Source organism: Numenius arquata, chromosome 1, assembly GCF_964106895.1.
Source record: "Numenius arquata chromosome 1, bNumArq3.hap1.1, whole genome shotgun sequence".
In the NCBI taxonomy this organism is placed as follows: Eukaryota; Metazoa; Chordata; class Aves; order Charadriiformes; family Scolopacidae; genus Numenius; species Numenius arquata.
In genome coordinates this window covers 77,642,809-77,666,871 of record NC_133576.1, presented here as the reverse complement: position 1 = coordinate 77,666,871, position 24,063 = coordinate 77,642,809, and the positions used below count along the sequence as shown (strand labels likewise).

The following is a 24,063-nucleotide window of genomic DNA, read 5'->3' as shown; positions in this document are numbered from 1 at the left end:
TTCAATCTAAGTGACGTGCTCTCCTCTAGGGTATAAACACAGTATTTCCTACCAGTTGCCTATAAAGCTGACTCCTCAACCAGCTCATGCAAAGTAAGTGACAAGTCAGTTATATTTCCTGCCTGTCACAATTACAAAGAATTTGGATACCTCTGTGTGTGGGGAAAGATATGCAGAAAATCATATCTAGGATGAAGGTGATGTTTTGAAACAGCTTGATCTCATTTCTCTGGTCTGAGTTTAACTGTACAGCACATAATGGTTTTGGAGAATTACTGCATAACAGGTTTCCACATGATAACAGCATGATATTAAAAAAAAAAGTGTGGATCTTTTTGTTCTTTAAGTGAGAACAAAAAAGTTCTGTCTAGTATAAATAAATATAAAGTATCAGGATCTGTTTTAATAGCTATTTTGTAGTAGTGAATGAACATTAAGAGTTTTATTTGTAGATCATTTTTATAAAAGAAATAAGGCATTTATAGACAAAATCCAGAACTTCTGATTCATAGCATAATATGCATAAGTAAGCATTGATTGCATAAGTACGTATTGATACAGAGTCCTGCATTTAGTTAATTATTTGTTTATGTTAAATATTTATTCTTCACTGCTTCTTTACCCACTAATCTTGAACTCCTTTTAGCAAAATAAATGTACTAGATAGTGTGGTCAATTGTGCTAGAATAGGAGTTGATATCATTCTGTTTCTCTAGGGGTTAGCTAAGAGAAATCCTACTAAGTAGCAGTGAAATCACACATGGGCAAGTGAATCAGAAGAAGAAAGGAAACCATAAAAGTTTTAATTCCTCACAGGAACCACTTACCCTCGTATCTCAGAAAAGAACAGATTATGACATTCAGCTCTTATGTGGTTTTTTTTTCTTTTTTTTTTTTTTTTTCTTTTTTTTTCTTTCACCAACTAAAGGAATATCAACAGAGAAAAATATTTTCCTTTGCCCTCGGTTTGAAAGGTGCCTCCAGAGATCTGGTCCAACTCCTTATGAAGACAGGATCTGCTGTGCAAACAGACAGCTTCTTTGAAAATCTGTTGCTACAGCTACAGAAAAGAAAGAGAAAACTTAACTGACTGTTTCAGCTGTGTTCACATTCATATTCCCAGTTCTTACTAGGAGAATGATCTTATCATTCCTGAATCTTGAAGCACAGGGTTTTCTGCCTCAGAATGATATTTGTAATAAGCAAAGTGTCTGCAGTGACTGTTTCAGCCTCCTCTTTTCCTTACTTTGCACAGCATAAGAACTAAGATCTAAATAAAGTAGGATCAAACTCATTTAGTGTATGCCTTTACCTGGAAGCCCAGTAAAGTAAAAATCTTATCCTCCCTGAGCATTTTTGTGCAAGAAAGGATTATTGTTCAGTCACCCTTCTAGACTTACAAATGAATGATTTCATGTGGAAGGTACAGTTTATTGTCTAGAGACAAAATCAAGTTAAATTGAATTAGCTTGGATATGCTGGTGGTCACAGCATGTATGCTGACAATTACTTTGATACAGCTTGCATGGAATGTCTTCCTAAATTTCAGGAGTTTGACCCAGTAATAGTACTTCTCCAGATATTTTGAAGATATTAAAAAAATCCTAAATGAGGGGTTTTTTTGAGTTTCTAATCCTTAGTGCCTGGAAATTTCCTAATCATAAATAGGTCATATCAGTTTTTCTTAAAAATTAAAGTTAATTTCATTAAAAATTAAGTTTTCTAAAATTCTGAAAAAGACTAATTAGAAGTTGGTGTCCACATATTTATTTCCAAAGTAAGAAGACATTTTCCTCCTCATAAAATAATAATGCTGTGCTATTTAACTACTAGATAAGCTAGTGAGAAGGTTGCAATGTACAAATATTCCCTTCCTACTTTGAGTCATCCTTTGGTAGGGCTCTGATGTTTAAGATTGTTCTGATTTTAAAATACTGTCATCCCTTCAGATTTTTAGACAATGTAAATTTCTAAATAAAACTTACTTGCCCTCAGATATCGTATGGCTTTAAGAGCCTTGTTCAGTTTTTTTTTGTTTTATGGACTGTTCAAAGGTCAAGATAATGTCCCTAACAATTTGAGTCCTACCTTTTCTTGATCTCCCACTCTTCTGGGCCAAAATTACTGGTTTTATGCAAGGTTCAAAAAATAAAATCCCAACATACCTGAGAAATAAGTTTAATGTGTTTCATAGGATCATAGGATCCTATGAAATCCAATTCATTTTGGTAGGGACTTCAGGAGGTCCCTAGTGCTTCAAGCAGGACCAGCTGTGAGACCAGACCCAGTTGTTCAGAGCTTTGTCCAGTCAAGTCTTGAAAACTTCCAAACGTGTTTGTGTGCTGGAGCCTTCCCTTCCCTGGGCTGAACAAGCCTTGCTCACTCACTCTCTCCCACATCATGTCTCCAGCCCCGACCATTGAGGTGGCCCGTCACAGATCTCACCACACTTTAGCGATGTCTTCCTGTGTAGTGCGTGTGTGTGTGCGCGCGTGTGTGTGCAAAGCTGGCTACAATTTGTAGATGTGGTCTAACAGTGAGTGCTGGGCAGGGGGAAACAACCCCCAGTCTCCTGGCAATGCTCCTGGTGATGCAGCCCTGGATGCTGCTGGCCATCTCTGCTGCCTGACCTCATTGCCAGCTCCTGCCCAGCTCACTGCCCTCAGGGCCCCCGAGGCCTTTTCCCAAGAGCTGCTCCCCAGCTCATCAGCCTGTATCGTTGCAAGGGTTTATTCCTTCCCATCTGCAGGACTTTGTACTTGTCTTTGCTGAATTTCATGACATTCCTGTTGGGCCATTGCTTCAGCCTGTGAAGGACAGCCCTACCCTCTGGCATATTGGCTAGTCCCTCCAATTTGACATCCTCTGCAAACTTGACATGAATGCAGTATCACAATCCAGAAAAAGTGTGTTGGAAATTATCTTTGTATCTTAGTTGTAGTACGGTACTTTCACATTTTGCATCTCCTTGAAACTGACTCGTTTCTCTAAGATCTGTTTCATGCTTTACCATACTATTCTTCTGTGTCCCTCAGGTCAACTGTGTAAAATAGTGGTATACCCATGTCCATGGTTTTGGGCCCGAAGGACTGTAGGACTCTTCCTCTTTGCAATATTTTTATCAGTCTTCTGTAGGCTACATCTAATGAACTCTTTTGCTCTAAGTAATTTTTCTGATACGTTGTTCTATTGCTTTCCTCTGGATTTTTTCTAACTGATCCTGATTTTCCTGAAATAGGATGCCCAAAATCACACCAAATACTCCAGTTGAAGCTTTAGCATGATAAGTATTTCATGCCTCTTATATTGGCATATGTAAATAAGGGTGTTACGTATGATGATTAATTTTTTGCAATATCAAGGCATACTTGACTCTCATTTAGTTTATGATAAATGCTTTTCTGATGATCCACTGCTTAATCAGATTTATCTGTCTTGAATCTGTACATTCAGCTATTCCTTTGTCTTATTTTATAATTGTATCTTCGCGGTACTCATTCATGTTTGGCTTAATTCCTTGACAAAATGTGCTTTCATCTGGTCTCTGACACTTTCTCTGACCAATAAACCACAGTAAATAATCTTATTCAGCCCCTTGCTTCTGTGTTTCTCTTTTTGTCTTAAAGGTGTGTGCTCTTTTTTTTTTAATCTGAGCACAGCCCAGAAGCTTTAGAATACTATGAGACCTCAAATGGGTAAGTTGTTCTGAATATAAGCAATTTGAAAATTAATCTTTTTGCCTTTAGTCAGAGCTTTTTTACTGAAGAGTTTAACTGTGAGACCCTTATTACCACAAGCAACATTTACTGCACTGACTTATCAGTTATAATAAAGTTTCACGACTAACAACTAATCTTTGTATTATGTTTCTCTTATATCAAGCTTGTTATAGCTCAGAAAGCTTTACAAGAAAATGCAGATGTGTCAGCACTCATCCTCTGTCAGGAAAGGAGTCAAGTAGCAAGTGGCTAGATGCTAACTTAAAAATAAAAATAAAAATACCTTTTCTTTCATCATAGAGTTTTATCCTAAATTTTTATAGTGATTTAAAACCACTTAATGGTATAATCCCACCAAGAATTCTCTTAATTATTTATGACAGAATGTATTTACTTCAGGAAAGCCCTCTGAAAAGAAGTGTCCATCTGGCAAAACCACGCTTCCTCTTCTCCTCTAATTGGAACCCAACATTAAATGTCCTGACAAAAGGGAATTTCTGATGAAGCGGATGCAACCTAGTAATCTCTTTCAGACAGCTTCACTGTCAGATATGAGCTAAACTACTGTAATGAACCAGGTATTTCTGTATGATAAACATCAATAATGTATATAGGTACATGGCATAAAATAGCTGTTCTTATAGAATACTCGAACATTTCAAGTGTCAGATTTTACAAATGCGAAGTGGTTAGGTGTTGGGATAGTATTTTGGTTAACAGCTACTTATTTAGTCTGTTAGTGAAATATCAAAGTTTCTAACAATCCTTAGGAAGGCTTGCTACTACAGGGTCACTGTGACAAGCCTTGTGATCTCTGTGGTCAGTGTTGTGTACCAAGGTCTTCTTTTCTCATTTAGCAACTATAAACAATACAGCTTAAAGTACTTTATGATTATAGTTAATTAAAGACTTGGTTAGTGGAAAAATATTTGTCAACCTCTATTTGCTAGAGATCAGAAAAGTTCCCTATGTGACATATATCAAAAGCTTAGATCTCCCTTGAAACTCTGATAACCACAGTCTGTAGACTTTGATGACTATAGCTGAGAAGTTTATAGATACATTGAATTCAGGTCAAAGTGTGAGCCAGGTTTCACGATTGGAGAGTAAGTCCAAGGCCAAAAGGTGATTGTTTTCTGGCTTTACTTTGACTGTTCTTCAAAATATCAAGAAAAACTTATTTTTGAAAGCCTATGGTGTTCTTGAGCTTCCCACTGAAAGAAGCTGAAACTTCTGGAGTGGACTGAGCTAGCCTTTTCTGCCTCAGCATGAGCTAACTGGGAAGCTGCAGCACTTACCTCGGACACAAAACATAAAGGTTCAATATCCCCCTTATGCTCTAGATGCTTTGAAATCACTTTTAAATGGAGTGCCTCACACACCAAGTGGGGAAGCTCTAGACCTTTTCTGTGGATTGTGCTGACTATGAGACAGTAATCAGCAAAGAGGTGCCCTCTTACCAAATAAATCCCCTAATTATCAAATTTGGAACTTTTTTATTTTTCTCGCTTCACAGATTTTATAAAAACGTAACACTTCTAATAGGACGGACATAATAAAAAGACACTTTCACATTCTGTAATAGTTTTGCGAGTCTTACTTTTTATTTCCTTTGCTTTTATTGCAAGGAAATGAAATGACATGTTTTGTTTATGTTGAGTAAGGCAGATTACTTCATTTGATACTAAATGTTATTGGGTTGCAGTTCAAAAGAAAATAAATGAACTTAAATTCAATCCAAATCAAATACTGCTGTGCTGACTTTTTGGCAGAGCAGCAAACTGATAGTAAAAACTTTTCTTTCTAGTCTCAGCTTCTTATTATTTGCTCAATCATCTAAGCAGGCAATATTAAAGAAAGTTTTTAGTCAGTAGTGCTATATAAGAAATTTTGAAATATGCATTTGTCACAAAAACACAGTATTGGTAAGCTGTGTTTCTTCATACTGAGATGCATGTATGAAATTATGTACTTTACTGCAGATATAAGTTGAATAATACGAATTATGATGATATGTAACAATTATAACAAGAATAATAAAGTAAACAGGTAAGGTAATTGTTGACTTATATGGGCAGTTAATACATAAAGAATTAAATGTCATAGTAAGTATTTTTTAATATTCTTGGGCACACCAGTCACACCCCTACCTGACACTTTGATCTATGATGTCATTCAAATGATGGTCGAAAAATTGTATAATATGATAAATTACCACCATTCATTTTTTTATTCAAAATAGTAATTTTTCTTCCTTTGAGAGACTATAATAGATGAGAATGCTACGTGCTTCAAATTAGAACTGTTAGAAGAAAAAAATCAGGAAGAAAAAATCAGAAAGATAAAACTATGTGGATAGTCTCTTAAATTTCTCAAGAAATTTTCTATCTAATGCAGCATTGTGTTTTATTCAAAGTGATTGTACTCTACTATAATTATTGATTATACTTCATCTTCTTAACAGAACCCCATTTTGTGGATCAGTAAGATTTTTATTTTTTTTTAAATAAACAGTCACTGATCACATCCTTAAAAATTTTATATGCTGATAAGCTGTTTGTCAAGAGTACTAGTCCAATGCAAATGTCAACGTGGTGGCATTTAAACAAATGATTAGACAGTCAGTAGAAATGAGTTACTTGTTAGAACGGCATACACTGTTTTGTTTGTCACTTTTACCGGAGATACTTACATCATTTGTCTTTGCAGCTACCTTCAAATAAAAGGCTCAACTTCAGCCAAAATCTTAGAATCCTTTTTCTAAAGCTACAGTAAGCTAATGTGAATGTGCATTTGCAGAATGTATCTGCAAGCAGAGATATGCAAGTAAGACTAATAAAACTATGATAAATAAGTCCACAATTGGTGCACAGCTTGCATGCATCAGATGTTATGGAATATCACCTCCAGCTTGTATAGCAGTAGTACCTCTTTTACAAAAATTTTCAACAACAAAGAATTCAGGAGTCACCAGGTCTGTTTTGCATTTGAACACAGACTACTTCATTGGTAACTTATAGGAACCTTACACACAATCTAGTAACAGCATAGGTTTTCATAAATATGATGGCTATAGCGCTATAGCTTGCAATAAAAATGTAAGTAAAAACGTTAACTAACAGCTGCATGGTAGGTTCACAATTTTAAGCAGTTTATTCCGTCTTCATCCCTAGCAATGCAATTCTATCCAGGCCACTTGAATGAAAAAAGACAAAAATGCACTATAAATATGAGGAAAGCTTTACATATTGAAAAAAATTTTACATTATATGGAATAGTGATATATCTCCACTGACAGAATGTTTCATTATTATTAAGACTTCTTCACTGTGACACATCTCTTCCCCCTTTCATTATTTTTGTGGGAGAGGCGACAATTTAAAATTGGTTCTGGACTCTAGTTCTTAAGCATAAATAGGTGATAGTAATAATATTAATACAAATAGTGTCTCAAGGCCTTTTCATCCTCAGGGCCTTTAAGGTGGAAAGAAGATGCCCAGGAACTGTTTTACAAGCAAAAAAAAAAACATTTATGTTTCTGTCTAAATGTCAGTATGTTTCCGAGATAGAATGAACTTAACAATAATTGGAAAAATGTGACTCCTTGCACAGCTAGTATATATTATACTCCCACTGTGTTAAACTGTATATTTTCTGCATTTTGGGGGAGTTGTATGATATCCATCAACAGTTCCAAGTAGTCTATACAATTAATCTGTCCTTAATATGCATATACTTTATATTATAAACATATAACAGTTGAATGTGCATATCTTCAATTTTCGTATTTCATTAGTCCTTAAATAGTTTGGATATGAGTGGGCCTCATTACATGTTATAAAAGAATTTAATTGCTTTTAGACTGGGGAAACTGATTCTAAGTTGAAGTGCACCTTAGATAATGTCCAACAGCAGCCCTTTCCAAGGGCACCAGCACATCTGCTGATTAAATCTTCAGCAGATTTATACTGGGAAAGTCAGATTCTCTTCCAACAGGCATGCCCCAGCAGATGCTGCAGTTTATGGATGGGTTGTTGGAGCCACAGGCACCTGGTTTGGCGGGTACCCAGTTTGCCCCTTGCTGTATCAGCAAGAAGTGCTTGCGCTGAAGGCAAGAACTGCCACGTGTTGGTTCATATCATAGCTCAGCTCTTTCCTTCAAGGGAATGAGCAGTTCCAGGTCACTTTGCTATGCCATGGCCTGCTTTGATGTGCATTGGTAGCGTTCACACACCTTTTTGCTGTGGCGATACCCGCTAGCATTTTAAGTATTCTAAAAAGAGCTAATTTAGTGGGGTTGCTTAAATAATATACAATATATGAAAATATACAGCATTCACTTCACAGGTCAGCAAGGAGTATTCCCTTCTCAGTACACAGAAAAAGAGAGAAAGAGCTAATAAGGGAGAACCCCAGTGAGGAGGCTTTCTTGCAGAAATGTCCGTAAGCTTCCAACTCCTCCAGCCATTCAAGAATAGGATATTTTGACAGCAGAGTAGATGCCGCTGTAAATCTCCTAATTATGGATCAAAAATGCCACCGACGCATGATGCACAACACTGAACTGGTATAAGCTCACGCAGCAGTTTGGAACAGTGGAAAATTTTGTGCTGGATTAACCTTTATATGATTAGGTTCTGTGCCAGATTCAGTATCAGATGTATTCTAGCCTTCTTTTGAAATATACAGGCAATGTAAAAAAAATAAAAAAAACCACACCAGAAAAAAAGCATAAATCTGGCATATACTTGTATCATCTGCTCTAGATAATTTGACAGCTGTGCTATGGTTTGTATGTACCTGATCTGGACAAAATTAATGTTTTTAGTAACCTCAAGGAAACAGTGCAGAGCTCTGACAGCAATGCTCACAGAGCCCCATTCTCAAAGGCTGTGTTAATTCACTGGCTTTAGCCACTGATGTGAGGCTTGTTTGTACTTGAGATATCTGCTGGCTGAGTTCTCCTGTGGGTGAAAAAAGTGCTTATGCACCAAGGTACATGATTTTTTCCCCATCATTCTTCCTCTGCCCACCTGCTGGGGTAACTTACACCATTATCACTCCAAGGGAAATCCACTCTGGTAAATCCGGTATCAATCCACTAAAAATGTACTCTGCATATGCCTCATAAACCTCATTATCAGTTAGAAAAGTGCAAGTACTAAATCATTCTTCCACATGTTTCTAAAAGCTACATTCACATAAAAGACCACCTTTACTAGAGCGTTGCCAGATTTTCTGTGGTAATATGAGTTTTGTTTTGGAACCATGTGTCCTCTATAGCACAATTAGAATAGGATTGTGAAAAAGAATTGTCAGAAATTAAACTGGTATTTTTTCCCATCTTTATGTGACAGATCATGGACTGAACATTATTAGAGAGCAGAATAATTGTGGGGAATTTTTCTTGTAATTGTGGTGAAGGAATGAGGGGTGGAGTGTGTGTAAATTGTCCACCTTTGTTGGTGTTGTGATGATGTTATTTTCATTCAGGTGTGTGGAATTCTTTTGTTGATGTAACTGACGTTTGTGAAGATAGTAGATTGTGTGATGGATGTATTTTTTAATGATAATGGTAATTTAATAACGATAAAACATCATTTTCATTCTCAGCATGATGTAATTAAAAATCAGATCTCATAAGATATTTAGACGCTTCATTCTTAGTGATTTCAGCTATATGAAGATACCTAAATACTTTTAAAAATATGGCCCATAGTCATATTTCAGGAGGGTCAAAATACATTGTTGTAATGATTAGATTGCTATTCTTTTCAACAGTCTGTTGTACTATAGCTTTTGATTATTCTGTTTTGGGTTACTACTCTTTATGTTGGTTCTGTTTTTTCTTTCCTGAGTTAGCCGCTGCACTAGGTGTCTCCCTCTCTTCTAATCATTGTTTTTGGGAAGGTTTGCAAAATTTCCTTTTGATTCACAGTGTGCAAAGCAGTACAGCTTAAGGGCTGTACACTTAGTACTCTATGTACTTAGCTATTACTTTGTTGTAAGAGATGTTGAGTATACCTGTCACCGATTCAGCTACTAGGGGAGTCAGTGATCATCGTGGGATCAGGCAGATAAGAGCTGATCTGTTCCCTAGCTGGCAGGAGGGGAATTTAAAGCAGTCAGAGTTATCAGAGGATCTCCTCAAATCTTCCTTCTGAAGGGGAATCTCTGGTAGTGCAAAAATGGCCAAACTGTCAGTGGTATAAATTAAATCTTCAGTTTTAGCTTACTTGTAGGGCTAAAGTTGGCAGGGGGGAACCTAAAGCAAAAGCTTAAGGAAAGAAATAAGGAGTATTCTGTCACAGGTACTGTTTCCTCCAAAGGCTGAGAAAAATCTGTAATAAACCTCTGGTTAGAAGGGCAAAGCTGGCTTTTAACCTCAGAAGTTTGATTGTGCACCAGCCTTGTAAATACTATATATGCTCTTTTTCCTCCTTGCAGGTATCTAAGCCAGACTGTACTGGAAGACACGATGTTAACAGCCAACCCTCAAAATAGGGAGAAATTAGCTGTGCTAAAACAAGCTCTAGGTGCTATGGGATTCAATAGCCTGGTAAGTTACACAAGCTTATGTTATTAGGGGCTAAAATCACGATATTTCTTGGTTAAAAGCAGGTCATAAGAAACTCTCACTGATAACCTTTTGTGGGGAAAAGAAGTGCCTTCCTGTCTTTTTTTTTTTTTTTTTCCTGTTGGCTAAGACCTTGAAACAATATACAGTACTAGTTCACTCCAGGGAAATTATTGTAATCACTTTTAATTAGACACAGCACCAACAATGTAAATCTTTTTCATTCTTAAAGATTCACAGCTTCAAGGTATAATACTCTGAACAATTAAATTACATAGATAAAAAGAAGCAATCAAATCCCATATGACAGAAACCTCATAAAACCCACAGGAATTTTTTACTCTTCCTGATTATCTCCTGTCCCTTTTAATTTTGTGAAATACACATTCCAAATGCCTTTGCTAGCAGCACCTAAAAAAAAGTAAATACATATTTAGTCAAAGAAAATTAGAGCTAGGTAACTTGAAAGAGCTGACTTAACCCCCAAAAAGCAACAAGAAGATAGGTCTGGTGTTTGTCTTTAATCCTTTTATCCTGTAAAGCTAACAGACAATAATTTGGAAAATTGTCAAGAAGAGGTTCTGGAGGACAGAGGTTTGAAAGGAATCTGGAGAAATGGAGGGCTGAGTATAAGAATCCATGTAAGCTGTGTAGTTGCCTTCAGGATACTAGAATATTTATCAAACTCCATATTTCTTACACATGGATATGCTACCTAGCACACTTCTGCAAAACAAATACATAAGCAACAGTACTTCTAGAAGGAGGTAAAAGCTTCTTTACCCCTAGATGATATTTAGCATCATAAGAAAAAAATGGAGGAAAAGTTACTGTGACAGGATGCTAAATTATCATAATAGATGACAGATGGGCAGCAGTTGTAATAAAAAGAGATCAAAGGCTATCAGAAAAAAAAATTGTGAGTCTGCTGAAGCTGTTACTTAGGTGTAAGGTAGACTTCTGTGGCGATGGTACATCATGTGTTGTTTGGCATTCCCTAGTTAAGGTGGTAACAAATGTTCTTTGGTAACCTATGCCACCTTTGAATATAAAGAGTGGGGTTTTTTTCATTAATATTCACATGACCATGTACAAAATGGAACACATATGGCTATACTTGACAGAATTATTCCTTACTCTTAATGACTCAAGCTCTGCACCTGTAGATTTCAGTAGCAAAAGTTCCAGGCAGTTCTGCATTTAGCCTGGTGTTCACGGATGAATGGATCTCTCTGCTCTATTAACATTTTTGTTGTGTTGAGGAAGGGGTTCAGCCCATAAATAAATAATTGAATGCATAATGAATCATGATTTAGAAGCCTGCAGAAACATAGAAACATACATAGAAAAACACGGTATTCTTTTGGATCCAGCACTTCAGTTTGCTCAGAGTTCTTGAAAGGAAGTGAGATGCCTCTCAGAAAAGCATAAGGAATCTTCAAGGCTCCTCTATATCCAGGCAACATTAGAATAATCATTTAGGAGGCTAGAAATTCGTGGAGCTCCAGAGTACTGCAGGCTGAACTCCTGTGCTGGAGGTTAGAGGGGAATATGTAGATAAACCACATCTCCTAAAATTTCTACCCATTACTTCTGAGGTACATGGAAAGGTCTGTATGTATCATTCCATGACCATCTAGCCACATTTAATGTTAGAGTAGGTTATCTTTTTGAAGAACTACATAAATATTCCTTATCAGTCTTTAATGGCATCTTGCAAAGGATATTAATGTTTATTAAAAAATTGTTTTAAAGTTGCGGGAACATGCATCTTAGAGCACAACGAGAAAGTGTTTGAGAATCTGCAATGTCAACTAACAAAATCACCAGAATAAGCAGCTATCCAAGCCTGATGCAATTCAGTACTGTACAGTCATCCTCAAAACCAGTTCTGAACAAGCTAACAAACAAGGAAGAAGTATGCTGTACTAGAGTGCCGTTCCATCTTGCCTAAGAGACCCTCCCAAGAAGCAGGTTATAGTACCCTAGCTTCTATATTAGCATGTGATACCATATTAGCATGATAGCATATTAGCTATCTTATTCAGACTTATTCAGCCTGTATATATATTGCTTTTTTAAATCTTCAGCTGTGGTACTGTGTAATAGCAAAATATGCTGTTGACCTATTTACATCTATCTCATACAGTAAGAGATTGTCTTAAAAGTCCTTGTCATAAAACGTAGTTTAGAGAATCAAACTTGCTTAAACAGCATCAGAGGTGCCATAGTCTGTATCCCAGAAAGCCTGTAAGCTTCGTTTAATGTCCTCTGATAACGGGCATATTTAAAGGAAAAAGAAGAAAAAGAGAAGCTTTTTTTTTGACCTGCTGCTTTTGAAAACTGATGAAAAGTCATCCAGGCTTGGTTTCAGTGTGTTCTGAATTCATTGCAGTCACCTGAGAATAAAGGGGATATATTGGGAAGTATTTAATTTGTAGTGTATGTTTTTAATCTTATTCTGTAAGTTCCAGTAAGTGAGACTTCTCATGTCACTTCTACTGTTTCAGTAGAATCAGGTCCCACATATTATTTTTTAAAAATATTTCAGGAATTATCAATTAACTTTCCTATGCATGATGCCATGTAATGCTATAGTGGCTATCAGGTTTCCTGGTTTATAATTTTAAAGGTGCACCATTGTTATATAATGGACCTTAAAAAAAAATCCAACAATACACAATGTTAGCCATGTCTTAGCATTTTTGGTTCATATTTCATGTAACATTTTTTGGGCTCAAATTTAAAAATATCAAAAAAAAAAAGAAAAAAAAAAAAAAAAGGAAAATTTGTTCTCTTCTTGCTGTGGTGAAAATGACGCTAGGAAAAATATAGCCCTAGAGATAAGTGCTTCACAACCTTAGAGGCATCGGAACATAACATGCAATCATGGGGGAAAGGGAGGTTGCTTTTGTTTCTTTTAGAGCTTAACTACAGCTTTTACTACCAGGAACCTGTTATAATTTAGAGCTAGACACTTTGTTTGTGAATGCAATTGGCTGAGGAAAAAACAAGCCATGCTATTCCCAGATACAGATTTTGTCTTGATGGAAATTCTCTATGGAGAAGATACGTTTATTTCGTGAAGAAATAATGCATCCATTAAAGATATTTCTGTATTTATTATCACATTCTGAAAAACTTTCTCTACTCAGTAGTTAATGTGCTTTACATTAAAACAAACAAACAAAAGAAGGTAATCTTGTTTTATGTCCTAGATAGGTTCCAGTTTGATTTCTAAATCAAAATTTCCAATTAATAGTTCACACGTGAATACTTTTAAACTTAGCAAATGCCAATGATACAAAGTAATAGAATTTGTGTTTTTATAAAGCATTGCCTTTCACTGGTGTGCCCAACAGATCTCTTCTTTATCTTTAATTCTACATAAAATATGTCCAGGAGGTGGAGAACCTGTTTGTAATTCTCTCAGCAATTCTGCATCTCGGAGACATTCGCTTTACGGTCCTGACAGACGCTGAGACAGCTTTCGTGTCAGACCTGCAGCTACTGGAACGAGGTCAGTAGGACATGACCTTGGAGCATCGCCTGCTTGGTCCCATAGTGGGGCAGTTGCGCTGATCCACCGACAGATGGAAACACAGTTCCAGGGAGACAAAAAAAATTACTTCTGAAAATTCGCGTTACTGTGGGAAGACAGTATCCGATTGACTTGGATGTTTTATAAGCTATAGAGTTTTATGGGATGAAATAATTTGTTAGTATTGATAATTATCTAATACAATGTCATATGTAATGCTGTCATTTGCCAAAAGAAATTGTACAGTGCACTTTGTGCAGTCTTTTTTTAAAATACTCTTGTGCTGCTTGTCAACAGCTGAACAATTTGTATTGAATTGAATTCCTTACATTCAAAATCTATGTCTTAAAAGGGTCTCTTGTTTTCATGCTTTGAAGTTTGCCCTCTTGGTCGCTAACAAATCTCCTCAAAGTGGCTTATGGATACAGAATGTCAATAAGTAACATACCTTAACTCTAATAGGAGAGAAAGTCTGCCAAGCCCCAGGGAAAGTCCTGACTAATCTTTAAAGGAGAAAGCAAGCTGTAATGTAATATACAGATATGTTCAAAATTAACAAAGTGCTGATTATAGTAATCCGATTTTATATGTTCATTAATTTTGATTACTCCTGTGACAGCACGCTTTTCTTTAATGTGTGGGTTCTTTCACTCTTCAAAAATAGCATCTACATAAGAAAATCTGTTATAAAAAAATAAAATATGCAGTAGAGCATGAATCAGGCTTTCTTTAAATTTTCTTTTTATTTCAGTGGCAGGGATGCTGCAGGTTTCACCAGATGAGCTTGCTTCAGCCTTAACAACTGATGTTCAGTATTTTAAAGGTAATCTTTTCCAAGCTTACCTTCTCATAGAAAAGACCTGGTAGCATTTTGATCCTTCTGATTTGAGAATTTTAAAAGCAGATCATTTTTGTTTCTTATTTCTTGCATGGTCTTGTAAATTTTCTCTCTGAGGAGTTTGTAGGATTATCTGCCATGCAATTGAGTCAGACTGGGCCATGAATTAATAATACCTTTGTAACATGGAGCAAAGCAGTTTTGCAGTCTGATGCTGACGGACTCCTAACTTGATTTATCTTACAAAAGTGTGTCAAGATAACATACTAGATATTTATACTAAGAACTAAAGTCAACAGGAGTTTCCTGAAAAAAAAACATTAAAAAAAGTTTTTAAAATGTTATTTTCAGTAAAATGCTAGTTCTTTGTGGAATGCATACCCTTTTCTATTGAAAAAGAGTACAAAGATACATTTTTCCAAACTGAGTATCTTGTGAGTGTTGGCAGTCTTCTCATCTTTCACTGAAGGCTTTAGAAAAAAACCTAACACCGTGTATATGTTTGGTAAAGGAGAATTAAAAAGGGTAGAAGGACTTACTGTAACTAAAATTAGGCAAGGTGAGCTTTACAGCGTGGTTTCATCTCCATTTTCTGCTTTCTCTCTTAGGAGACATGATTGTACGGAGGCACACCATAGAGATTGCAGAATTTTACCGGGATCTCTTGGCAAAATCACTGTATGGTCGTTTATTTAGCTTTTTAGTGAACACAATCAACTGCTACCTTCAAAATCAGGATGAGACTGGCAGGTAGGAGTGCCATTACAAACTATTAGATGTGCCATTATCTGTTCAAATCCAGATCCATAAAAGAAACATAATTCCATCATTTAAAGCATTTTATGATAGTGTGACAGTGGTGCTTGTATCTTTAAATCACTGACCATTCCTTCAAATAATTTCCTCAGTAGCATATTTTTTTATTTTCTTGTGTAGGGGGACATGGCACTTTATGTAGTAATCTAGATTGGTGGTTAAAATTAGTAGTCTTTTAAGAGTTGACAATACAGAATGAGCTAAGTCTTTCAACAAGTAAAAAGCTGCTTTGCGGGGTTTTTTTAGCACAGAAGACTCTTGTTCTTTCTCCCCAAAACTATGACCTTAGCACAGGACATTAAAAAAATAATTTTATTCAAAGGCCTTCAAATAAATGTTTAAATTTCACTGAATTAAATGTTCTAAGAATGTTCTAAGAATGTTCTGGATGTCTCTAGTTTAGCATCTCCTAAATTCAGTGCTGTTGCTATCTAGTGTGGCTTCTTAGAAAAAAGGAATGCTAATTAATGTGTCATTGGAGCAGTCAAGAAACAAGCAAAACAAACAAACAAACAAACAAAGGAGTTTCAGTAGAATCAAAGTAGCAAACTAAGACAGTAGACCTAATTAATTGATCACATGCATGTGACTTAACCAAGGTTCAACATTTCACATGCTCAGATGAGCTGTCTTATGAACACTTAGTACAAGATGCCTTGGCATTAGTGATATATGGAAATCCACAAAAGGCAGATATGGAACTTCCAAAAAAGAATAAGTATTTTTTTCCTTATATTATATTTGCGTTGGCTTCATAGGACAAATATTTATCAGGTACTCTCTTTTAAAGTTAAGAGTTTGAAGACTTCACAATCTTTTTTTTTTATCATTATTATTCTTATTATCCTATTTGTACACCAATTAGTAATAAATCACATTTCTCCTCTATAGGCTTAGCTAACAGAAAAAGCTACCATGCCAGAATAACTCAGAGCTTTCTGCACATAAAAGCTTTCTTTCATTATATATATACCACCAGAGCACCTAACTTCTGCTGGAAGCAAAAGGAAGGTTTGCCAGTAACACAAAATGGTTTTACCTGTCTGTTTCTGATTGTACAGCCCCTTACAATTGCAGGCACCTGGACAACCAAGAGAGAGCAACTTTCCAGTCCATGTCCTAATTTGAAATACTGTGTTTATAACAAGGAAGTACAATGGCATGTGGTCACATTCAATTTTTCACCATTCATTCCTGGAACTTATGGAACATGGGCTTAGCTCAGTGCATGTCTGTGACAGACAACAATCCAGTTCAGGTATTCCTAATTACAGCAAGCTCATTTCAAGTGGTTGTTGAGGAAGAAATCTAGAATCAATATATTAATCTATTGAAATTATTTGAAAAAGCTTTTCAACGTGCAATTTTTCAATTTTGAAATTTGATATCTTTCAGAATAGGGTGTTGTGTATCTCTGTTGTTCAGTAATACAAACCTATAATTTCTACGTATCATAGGATCTTCAAGTAATGAAAGTCAAAGCTGTTTGTATATTGTTTACCTTGTACTCTCCTTTTAGTGCAATCATATGCGCCTGAGATGACTTCTACCTTGTGGAATTACTTCTTAGTGAAACTATTTCTACCTGTGTGGTAACTGGAAGACTATGTGATGTTGCAAGTCCTAGCTAAAACACGACAGTTGTTTGATGTTGTCAGGAATGAGGGATTTGCAATAGTTTTATATTACATCTATGCTTGAAAAAGGCAAGTTCTTCATTCAAGCTGGCTAAAGAAAGCTAACCAGCTCAGGATGAGAGCTGACAAGACATATTAAATTTTATCAGGCCAAATTCAGCCTCATGTCCCTTTCCAAACCTGAAGCTAAATAGCTTATTTTAAGTGAAAATGAAGTTGACCATCCTTCATTGATATTTCAACCTCACTTGAGTTATCCAGTTTAGGATAAGAAAAGAACTCCATCATCCCTAGCTTTTTTTCTTTTTGCTCCAGCTTAATCATATTGTATAACCTATAATAGTAAATCAAGGCATAGCACGGTTTTAAGATGCAAATTAGATTAATGTAAGTCATTGCATGAATCTGTGATTTTTGGTTCAGATTTACTTCATATGCATCTGAGCAATTCTATCAATTAGCAACATTATACCTCCAGTCTGGTGCAGTTTTGATAAATCTCTGCTTAAAGATCAACCAAAGACATTACCTAATGTGGCTAAATAAGGCTGATGCATTTCAGGCCACACTTCATTCCCCAGTCAGAAACTTACACAGGTACTACTTACCAGATGGGATGAAGCCTTCATCAGAAACCTGGATCAAGGTTTCTAACTCAGTTCTCGTGTTTTGTTGTGAGGTAGCTTAACTGTACTTCTATCCCACTTCGGTGAAAATTTATGAAGCAATAAAATTAGATTTATTGGCTTAGTAACTCTAAGAGAAACACTTGATCTTGGCATTTTTGAGGAAACTGGTTACCTGGGTTTAACTTTTATGGTGAAGCTACTCGATTTTGTTCATTAATATTGATTTATATTTACCATAAAATAGCTTGTGGCAGGTTTCAGGCAAGGTAAAAGTGAGGATTGCCATTAAATCTAAGGCAAGGCACCATGATTCTATGAAAGGCTGCAAAGACCAATCACTAGAGGTATTAAGCATAAGAGGATAAAAGTATTGCCAGAATCCAGCAAATTCATTACTTTATAATACTATCCAGTAAATATAAACCAAGAGTTTTAATGACAGTGTTGAGATAATGCACCTTCAGAAACATCGTTCTCCTTCATAAAAAGTTACTTATGATTTTGTCTGGTTAGAACTAAATTATAACCATGAATGCTAGTTTTGACTGGTTGTGAGGTACCTTTGAGGTTTGTTACTTTATTCATCTTGATATTGTTTCAAAGAAATTCACTGGGGAGAAGCTGCTTTTCCATAATTGGCCTCTAGAATGGAAGTAGAGGAAAGCTATTAAAATTTCTCACAGGTGCTTATAGTTATTTTTTTAAAAGCCATTAATATTTAAATGCACTCATTTATACAGTGATTTCCTATTCTAATGATTTTATTATTGTAAAAACTGTCTAGGTGAACTTCTTCCCAAGACTCTTAACTCCTCAAAGTTTGCTACTGTGTTACTTCCATTCAAATAAGTATGCTGTTTTTCAGTTTTGTAGATAAACTAGAGCATTCACGGTTGCCTAAATGTGGCATTTCAAGGTACTTGATTGCATGTTGGCAAGGTTGAATGTAGTGATCCAAACGTTAGTAATAAAATCTTAAGATGATGTTTTAAGCACTCCTAACTCACTCTGCAACACGACTTTTCAGTTATGGGGATTTAAGAGTGTTTGTGAACTCTGTGAAGCATTGTTTTTCTTTTCTGATGGAAAACAAGCTCATTAGGCATATATACTTGAGAAAATCTTGATCTTGTCTTCACTGCCTGCTAGTAAGTAGAAAGCATGTTGTTTTATTAGCTAGTTAGCAAAATCTTTCTCTCTTATGTGGCCTGAAGATGGGGCTAATGCCAATATGCCTGCTGTATTACAGACAAGCAAAGAAAGTTAACACTCTGTTATGCTCTTTGTCTGTATCACCAGCTCAGCCATAGGAGATTTCTGTTTCAAATAGAGCATATAGAATATTTCTGAATTCTGAATTCTGTGTAATCTTACTCCCAGTGAAATGCAAGTATTGCAAGAGAGTAGCATCCACAACACTTACTTGGGCAAAGGAAAGATCTCAGGACTCTCATTTACAAACTTCTTAATACACATTATCGGATTAATAGAACAGTATATTCTGAAATAGAAATCTTCACAGGTAAGAAAAAAAAAAAACAGAGCATAAGCTAAAATGTTTATTTATCTATTTTTGAACCCAGTAGAAGGGTGTTGGGAATGCAGGAAGGACAGAGAGTTCCTGTTCAGAACAGGAACCCACAGCATAATGGGAATTGTCTCCAAATGTGGAGGTAGGGAATTCTTTAAACCAAACAAACAATACAAATAATCTAAAACAATATGGTGCATAATATCATATTTTGGGATCTGTTTCAGTCCAGATCATTTCCAGTGTTACATTAAACAAGACAATGCTATTTTTTAAAGCATAGAACAAAATTTTGCTTTAAAGAACTGGGGAAGAGTATTTGCTACTGTTGAGAGGGCTGTAGATCTTGAGTCTATTAGCAAAAATATTTCTCCCTTCCTGCCATATCTCTCAAGTCACTGAAAGAAATGTTTGTCAGATATGGAGCCAGTGTTTCTTTCTGCCGTGTCCAACCACTGCCTCCATCTGTACCACTCACACCTGGGTAAGGTAATATTAAAAGAAAAATGACAGTTGTTGAGCAAGATAACTGAGAGATGTGGCAATGACACCAGGTCTCAACAAAAATCTCAGAATCTTAAAAACATCTCAGAAAAATCTCTCTTAAAAGAGATAAGCTTGCTTGTTTTAGTAATTGTTTGAGATGAAGAACATAGCCAACTGCGAGTATTCAGCCTGTTCCCTTCAAGAACCATGTTTATAACAACAGGTGTAATCTGTCCCCCTGGGAGAACTGAGGGAGTTTTAAGTAGGATTCTGAGGGTCCTCATTTGAAGGCTAGGTTATATATTTGATCTGTTCCTAGAGATATTTCCTCATTAATCAGTATCGCTTCTGGATTATCCAGATCAGACATAAACCAACTGGCTTCCTTCCTGGTTACTGGCAGAAGTTGGAGAAAGAGCAAGAAACATTATATTTGGGGCAGTTAGATCATCCTGCCTCAACAGGTTCCCCTCACTGCTTTACGTAGGCAGACTACAAAAAAATGACAATGGGAATGAACCCTATGGATTTTGGAGCTGAAAACCATCTGGGATGAAAAAAAAGTGATCGGATAACATCCTGTAGGTTTTTCTGAAGCATTGGGCCAGAAGCATTGTAAAGGGAATTCTGTTCACCTTGCCAGGAATGGCAAACGGGTCAAGAGCATCTCTTGATGAATGGCAAGATGTCTGCCAAGACAGTAGATCATCAGACAGGATGTCTGGTATATGTGTATTGTTTTTAGGAGTTGCCAAGAATTTTTATGTAGTTTCTTTATAATACAGTTGTTAAGGGTACAAGATCAAAAGGTAACTCTAGTCTATAAGGACATCTTTCCAGAGTTGTCATTCTGAGAAAAAAGACAACACTGGAGAGATTGTAAAATATTATCAGTCAAAATGCTGTTTTGTAAATCACAAAAATCAAATGAATTAGGGTTAACATCTATGCCTGGTTTTAAGTATTCACAGCTATGTACTGGTCTAAGAGATAAAAACCTTCTTCAAATATTAGCAAATTGCTGTTTTTTTCTAATTTCTATGCTAAGAAATATTCTCAAACTTGAAATCAGAGTCTCAGTCCCCACTAAAACTATAGCTGTTTTATTTATATAAAGTAAATATCGAATATCTGAACCATAAGAAGGAAAAGTGTCAGTGATGTTTAACAACCGTAAAGAATATAGTAAAGTAAGGGGATTTTTCAGAACAAAAAGTGCTCTTTTCTAATATTTGTTCTTTCAGACACTGGTGACATGCCCTTTCATTTGTAAACATGGGATCATTCATGCTTTATTTTGCCTTGGGAATCTCTGCTATGATTAATTTAAGGAAAGTAATTTTGCTGGAATTAATATGATTGACAGCTAGCCAAGAAAAACATATATGGACCCTCCCTCTGAGAAGAAATGCGGTATAAAATAGAGGAAGACGAGAAGAAATATAAAACAAAGAGAAGTAATTTGTAGCCACATATAAAACAACACTTCTAATTTTGATGTTGTGCTGTCTGTTGCTATTTAATGTAAGAAATCTGGGCAATAATTTAATACAGAAAATTACTATCATGGTTGGTGAGATTTTGCAAATAAATGCCACAATGTAGTAATAAATGTCGCTGTTGTAGAGGATACAGGGCCTTGTTCTGTTATACTTGCCCTGTAGGCAAGATATTAATTATGTAAAACCTCCAGCTCTTTTCTTGTAATGTGTGTGTCTTCTAATAATACAAGGCCAAGATTATCAAGTGGAGTTCATAAAATCAAGGGATTACATGTTTTCCTGTCAACAAATACATCCTCAGTAAATCAAGCTATGTCTTGGAAATATGACAGTCCACAGTTTTGGTAAGGAATATTACCTGAGGTAGGCAATAGGCTGGCTGCTAAGGCTTTTACCTGGATTTTTAGAAACTATGGCCGGGTTTCTGTTTTGCCTCATTTGTAATAATTCATTAAGTCAGTTTGTTTAGGTCTTTTCCTTATGCAAATGTTTATATATACCTTGAGAAAAACTAAGAGACTAGTTTGACAAAATAACAGTCATGGCATCATGACTTCACTTACATCCCATTACTTATATCAACTGGATGTCAGTTATCCAGCCTTGCATCTATTCATTGAATCAGACAGAAAAGGGACAAGCTGTTCTATCAGTGTTAAGTAGCTCTTAATAATTGTGAAATATAATGCAATATTTCAGCTGTTGTGCAATATTACATAGCAGTTCATGTTTTTCTTTCCTATAATGAAGGCTATAAATGAATGACAAAATAAAATAAGAATGAAAGAATGAAAACTTATTAAGTATTCTGAAATTCCAAAGTACTTTTTTTCCAAAACTTATTTAAATACCACAATAATTCTGTCTTTTCAACAGTAGTCTGAGGTAGTTTCAAAATGTCTACTTCTTCTTTGTAGAAACGGAGTAGTCTTGTTGTTTTGTCTATTGTGACAAGGAATGTACACCCATCTCTAATCAGGAACACTTGAGAATGAGGCTTACATTTTAAAACACAATTTCAATTGCACTCATTGCTAGAAATGGAGATGGTGTTATATCTTTATGCTTCTTGTCGTACAAATTCCCTTGGAGGCTAATTGACCTCATGATAACCTCTCCTGCCCAACAAAGTCATTCTAGACTAGATTTATCATGCAACTTTCTATGTCTGACATTTATGCACATAACCAGTCTTGGGATGATCAGTAGTGCATTGAAATAGTATACCTTAGAAATGAAGACAAACTTCTTGGGTCTGATATCTGAAAAAGGCTCTGCTTCTCCCTAAGGATTGTTTTTCCTAGCTTGTTTTGTAGCACTCATTTTTTTTATGATTTTACTTTTTTTGTTTGTTATATGGGAATTTATTGTCAGGGCTGGATCCTCACCTAATTTAATGTCACAGTTTACAATGACTGTAATAGAACTATACTAAAGTACTTCAACAGTGGATCACTTTTTTCTCTGTTATATCTATATCCTGATTTAAGCGTAGAAGAAACGTGGAACATGGAGGGAAAATGTGGAAGGAAAGATTTCAGAAACAGCAGGATGCAATATTATTTATATGCATAAAAGCCCATACTTTCACAAATTCTGTTGGCAAAGAGAAAGCAAAACTCTTCTGCTTTAGAAAGTGTCCATCTTCTTTCTCAGGAAACTGAATGATTTTTCCTTTTGCTGATTTTCTCTGTTCTAGAGAGCCATTGGCTATATTGCAAAGTCTTTCATCCTGCTGGCAGATCATTTCACTCTGGACAAAGTTCCACTGCATTCACATAGGGAAACTGCAACAATTCTTTTACTGTAACCCTCTTTTTATGTTCCCTGCCTCAAAAAGCCCAACCCTTTCATATAGAGTTCTCAAATCCTTCCAAAGCAGGCAACGGGATATCCCAAAGCATTAATTTTTCTCCCTGTAGTGAACTTAGTTTATTCTCCAAATCAGGTTTACAATGACTTAGTCCTAAGTAAGTACAGAATAATAACACCTCTGTCCCTTTCCCATTTCTCCTCTCCAAATCCTAGGTGACCACTCTGCCCTAATCCTTGCAGTGGGCCAAAATAAAAGCCCTTCCCTGAATGGAAGCAGTGGCACATGACAAATTAGATGTACTACCAACAAGTATTTTTTCATATAAAAAGAGAAGAAATATCTGTCATCTTTGTTCCAAAATCCTGACTGTTCTTTCCCCTGAGAGATGTAACATCTTGTCCAGCCTGAGCTTGCGGCCTCTACTTGATGCTGGCACAGAGAGGAGTTTGGCATAACAGGCTTCCCTTGAAGGGCATTTAGTAGGAGCAGCTCTAGCTGTTGGAGAAACATAAACTGGAAGGGGTAACTGTGTGAAACCCAGCAATTTTGAAACTTCCCCTAAATTGCTGTCCCTCATCTGAGCGAATAGATACCTACATCCTTAGAAACTGGACTTTAAAGAAGCTAAGTTTTTTTCCTTCTCTTTCAAATTTAATTTTTAAAGTGGCTGCTAAAACAATCCTGAAAACTGCTTTTTTATTTATATTTGATATAATAGGTTGGTGGGTAGAATTTTGATTCTGTTGTATGCATGGTCTGCTTGTGTATTTCATATTGTGTTTTTGAAATACAGCCTACTTTCATCCTAGAACAGAAATACTTTTGTCAGAAACAACAGATATGTTATTCACTTGCTTGAATTCTCATTATCTGTAATATATTTTTTTCCCAGTGACCAGGTATTTGAAATTGGAATACTGGATATTTTTGGATTTGAAGAGTTTCAGAAGAATACTTTTGAACAGGTAAGT

At 35.9% G+C, this 24,063-nt stretch overlaps 1 protein-coding gene across 1 annotated transcript in view; it reads left to right on the top strand.

Annotated features, from left to right (window-relative positions):
- MYO16 (myosin XVI) overlaps positions 1–24,063 on the top strand; it is a 293,425-nt gene that overhangs the window by 156,819 nt on the left and 112,543 nt on the right. Inside the window, exons 16-20 of the mRNA XM_074146466.1 lie at positions 10,167–10,278; positions 13,699–13,816; positions 14,589–14,660; positions 15,284–15,425; positions 23,985–24,057. Coding sequence (XP_074002567.1) covers positions 10,167–10,278; positions 13,699–13,816; positions 14,589–14,660; positions 15,284–15,425; positions 23,985–24,057 — 517 coding nt within the window. The remainder of the gene's footprint in view (positions 1–10,166; positions 10,279–13,698; positions 13,817–14,588; positions 14,661–15,283; positions 15,426–23,984; positions 24,058–24,063) is intronic.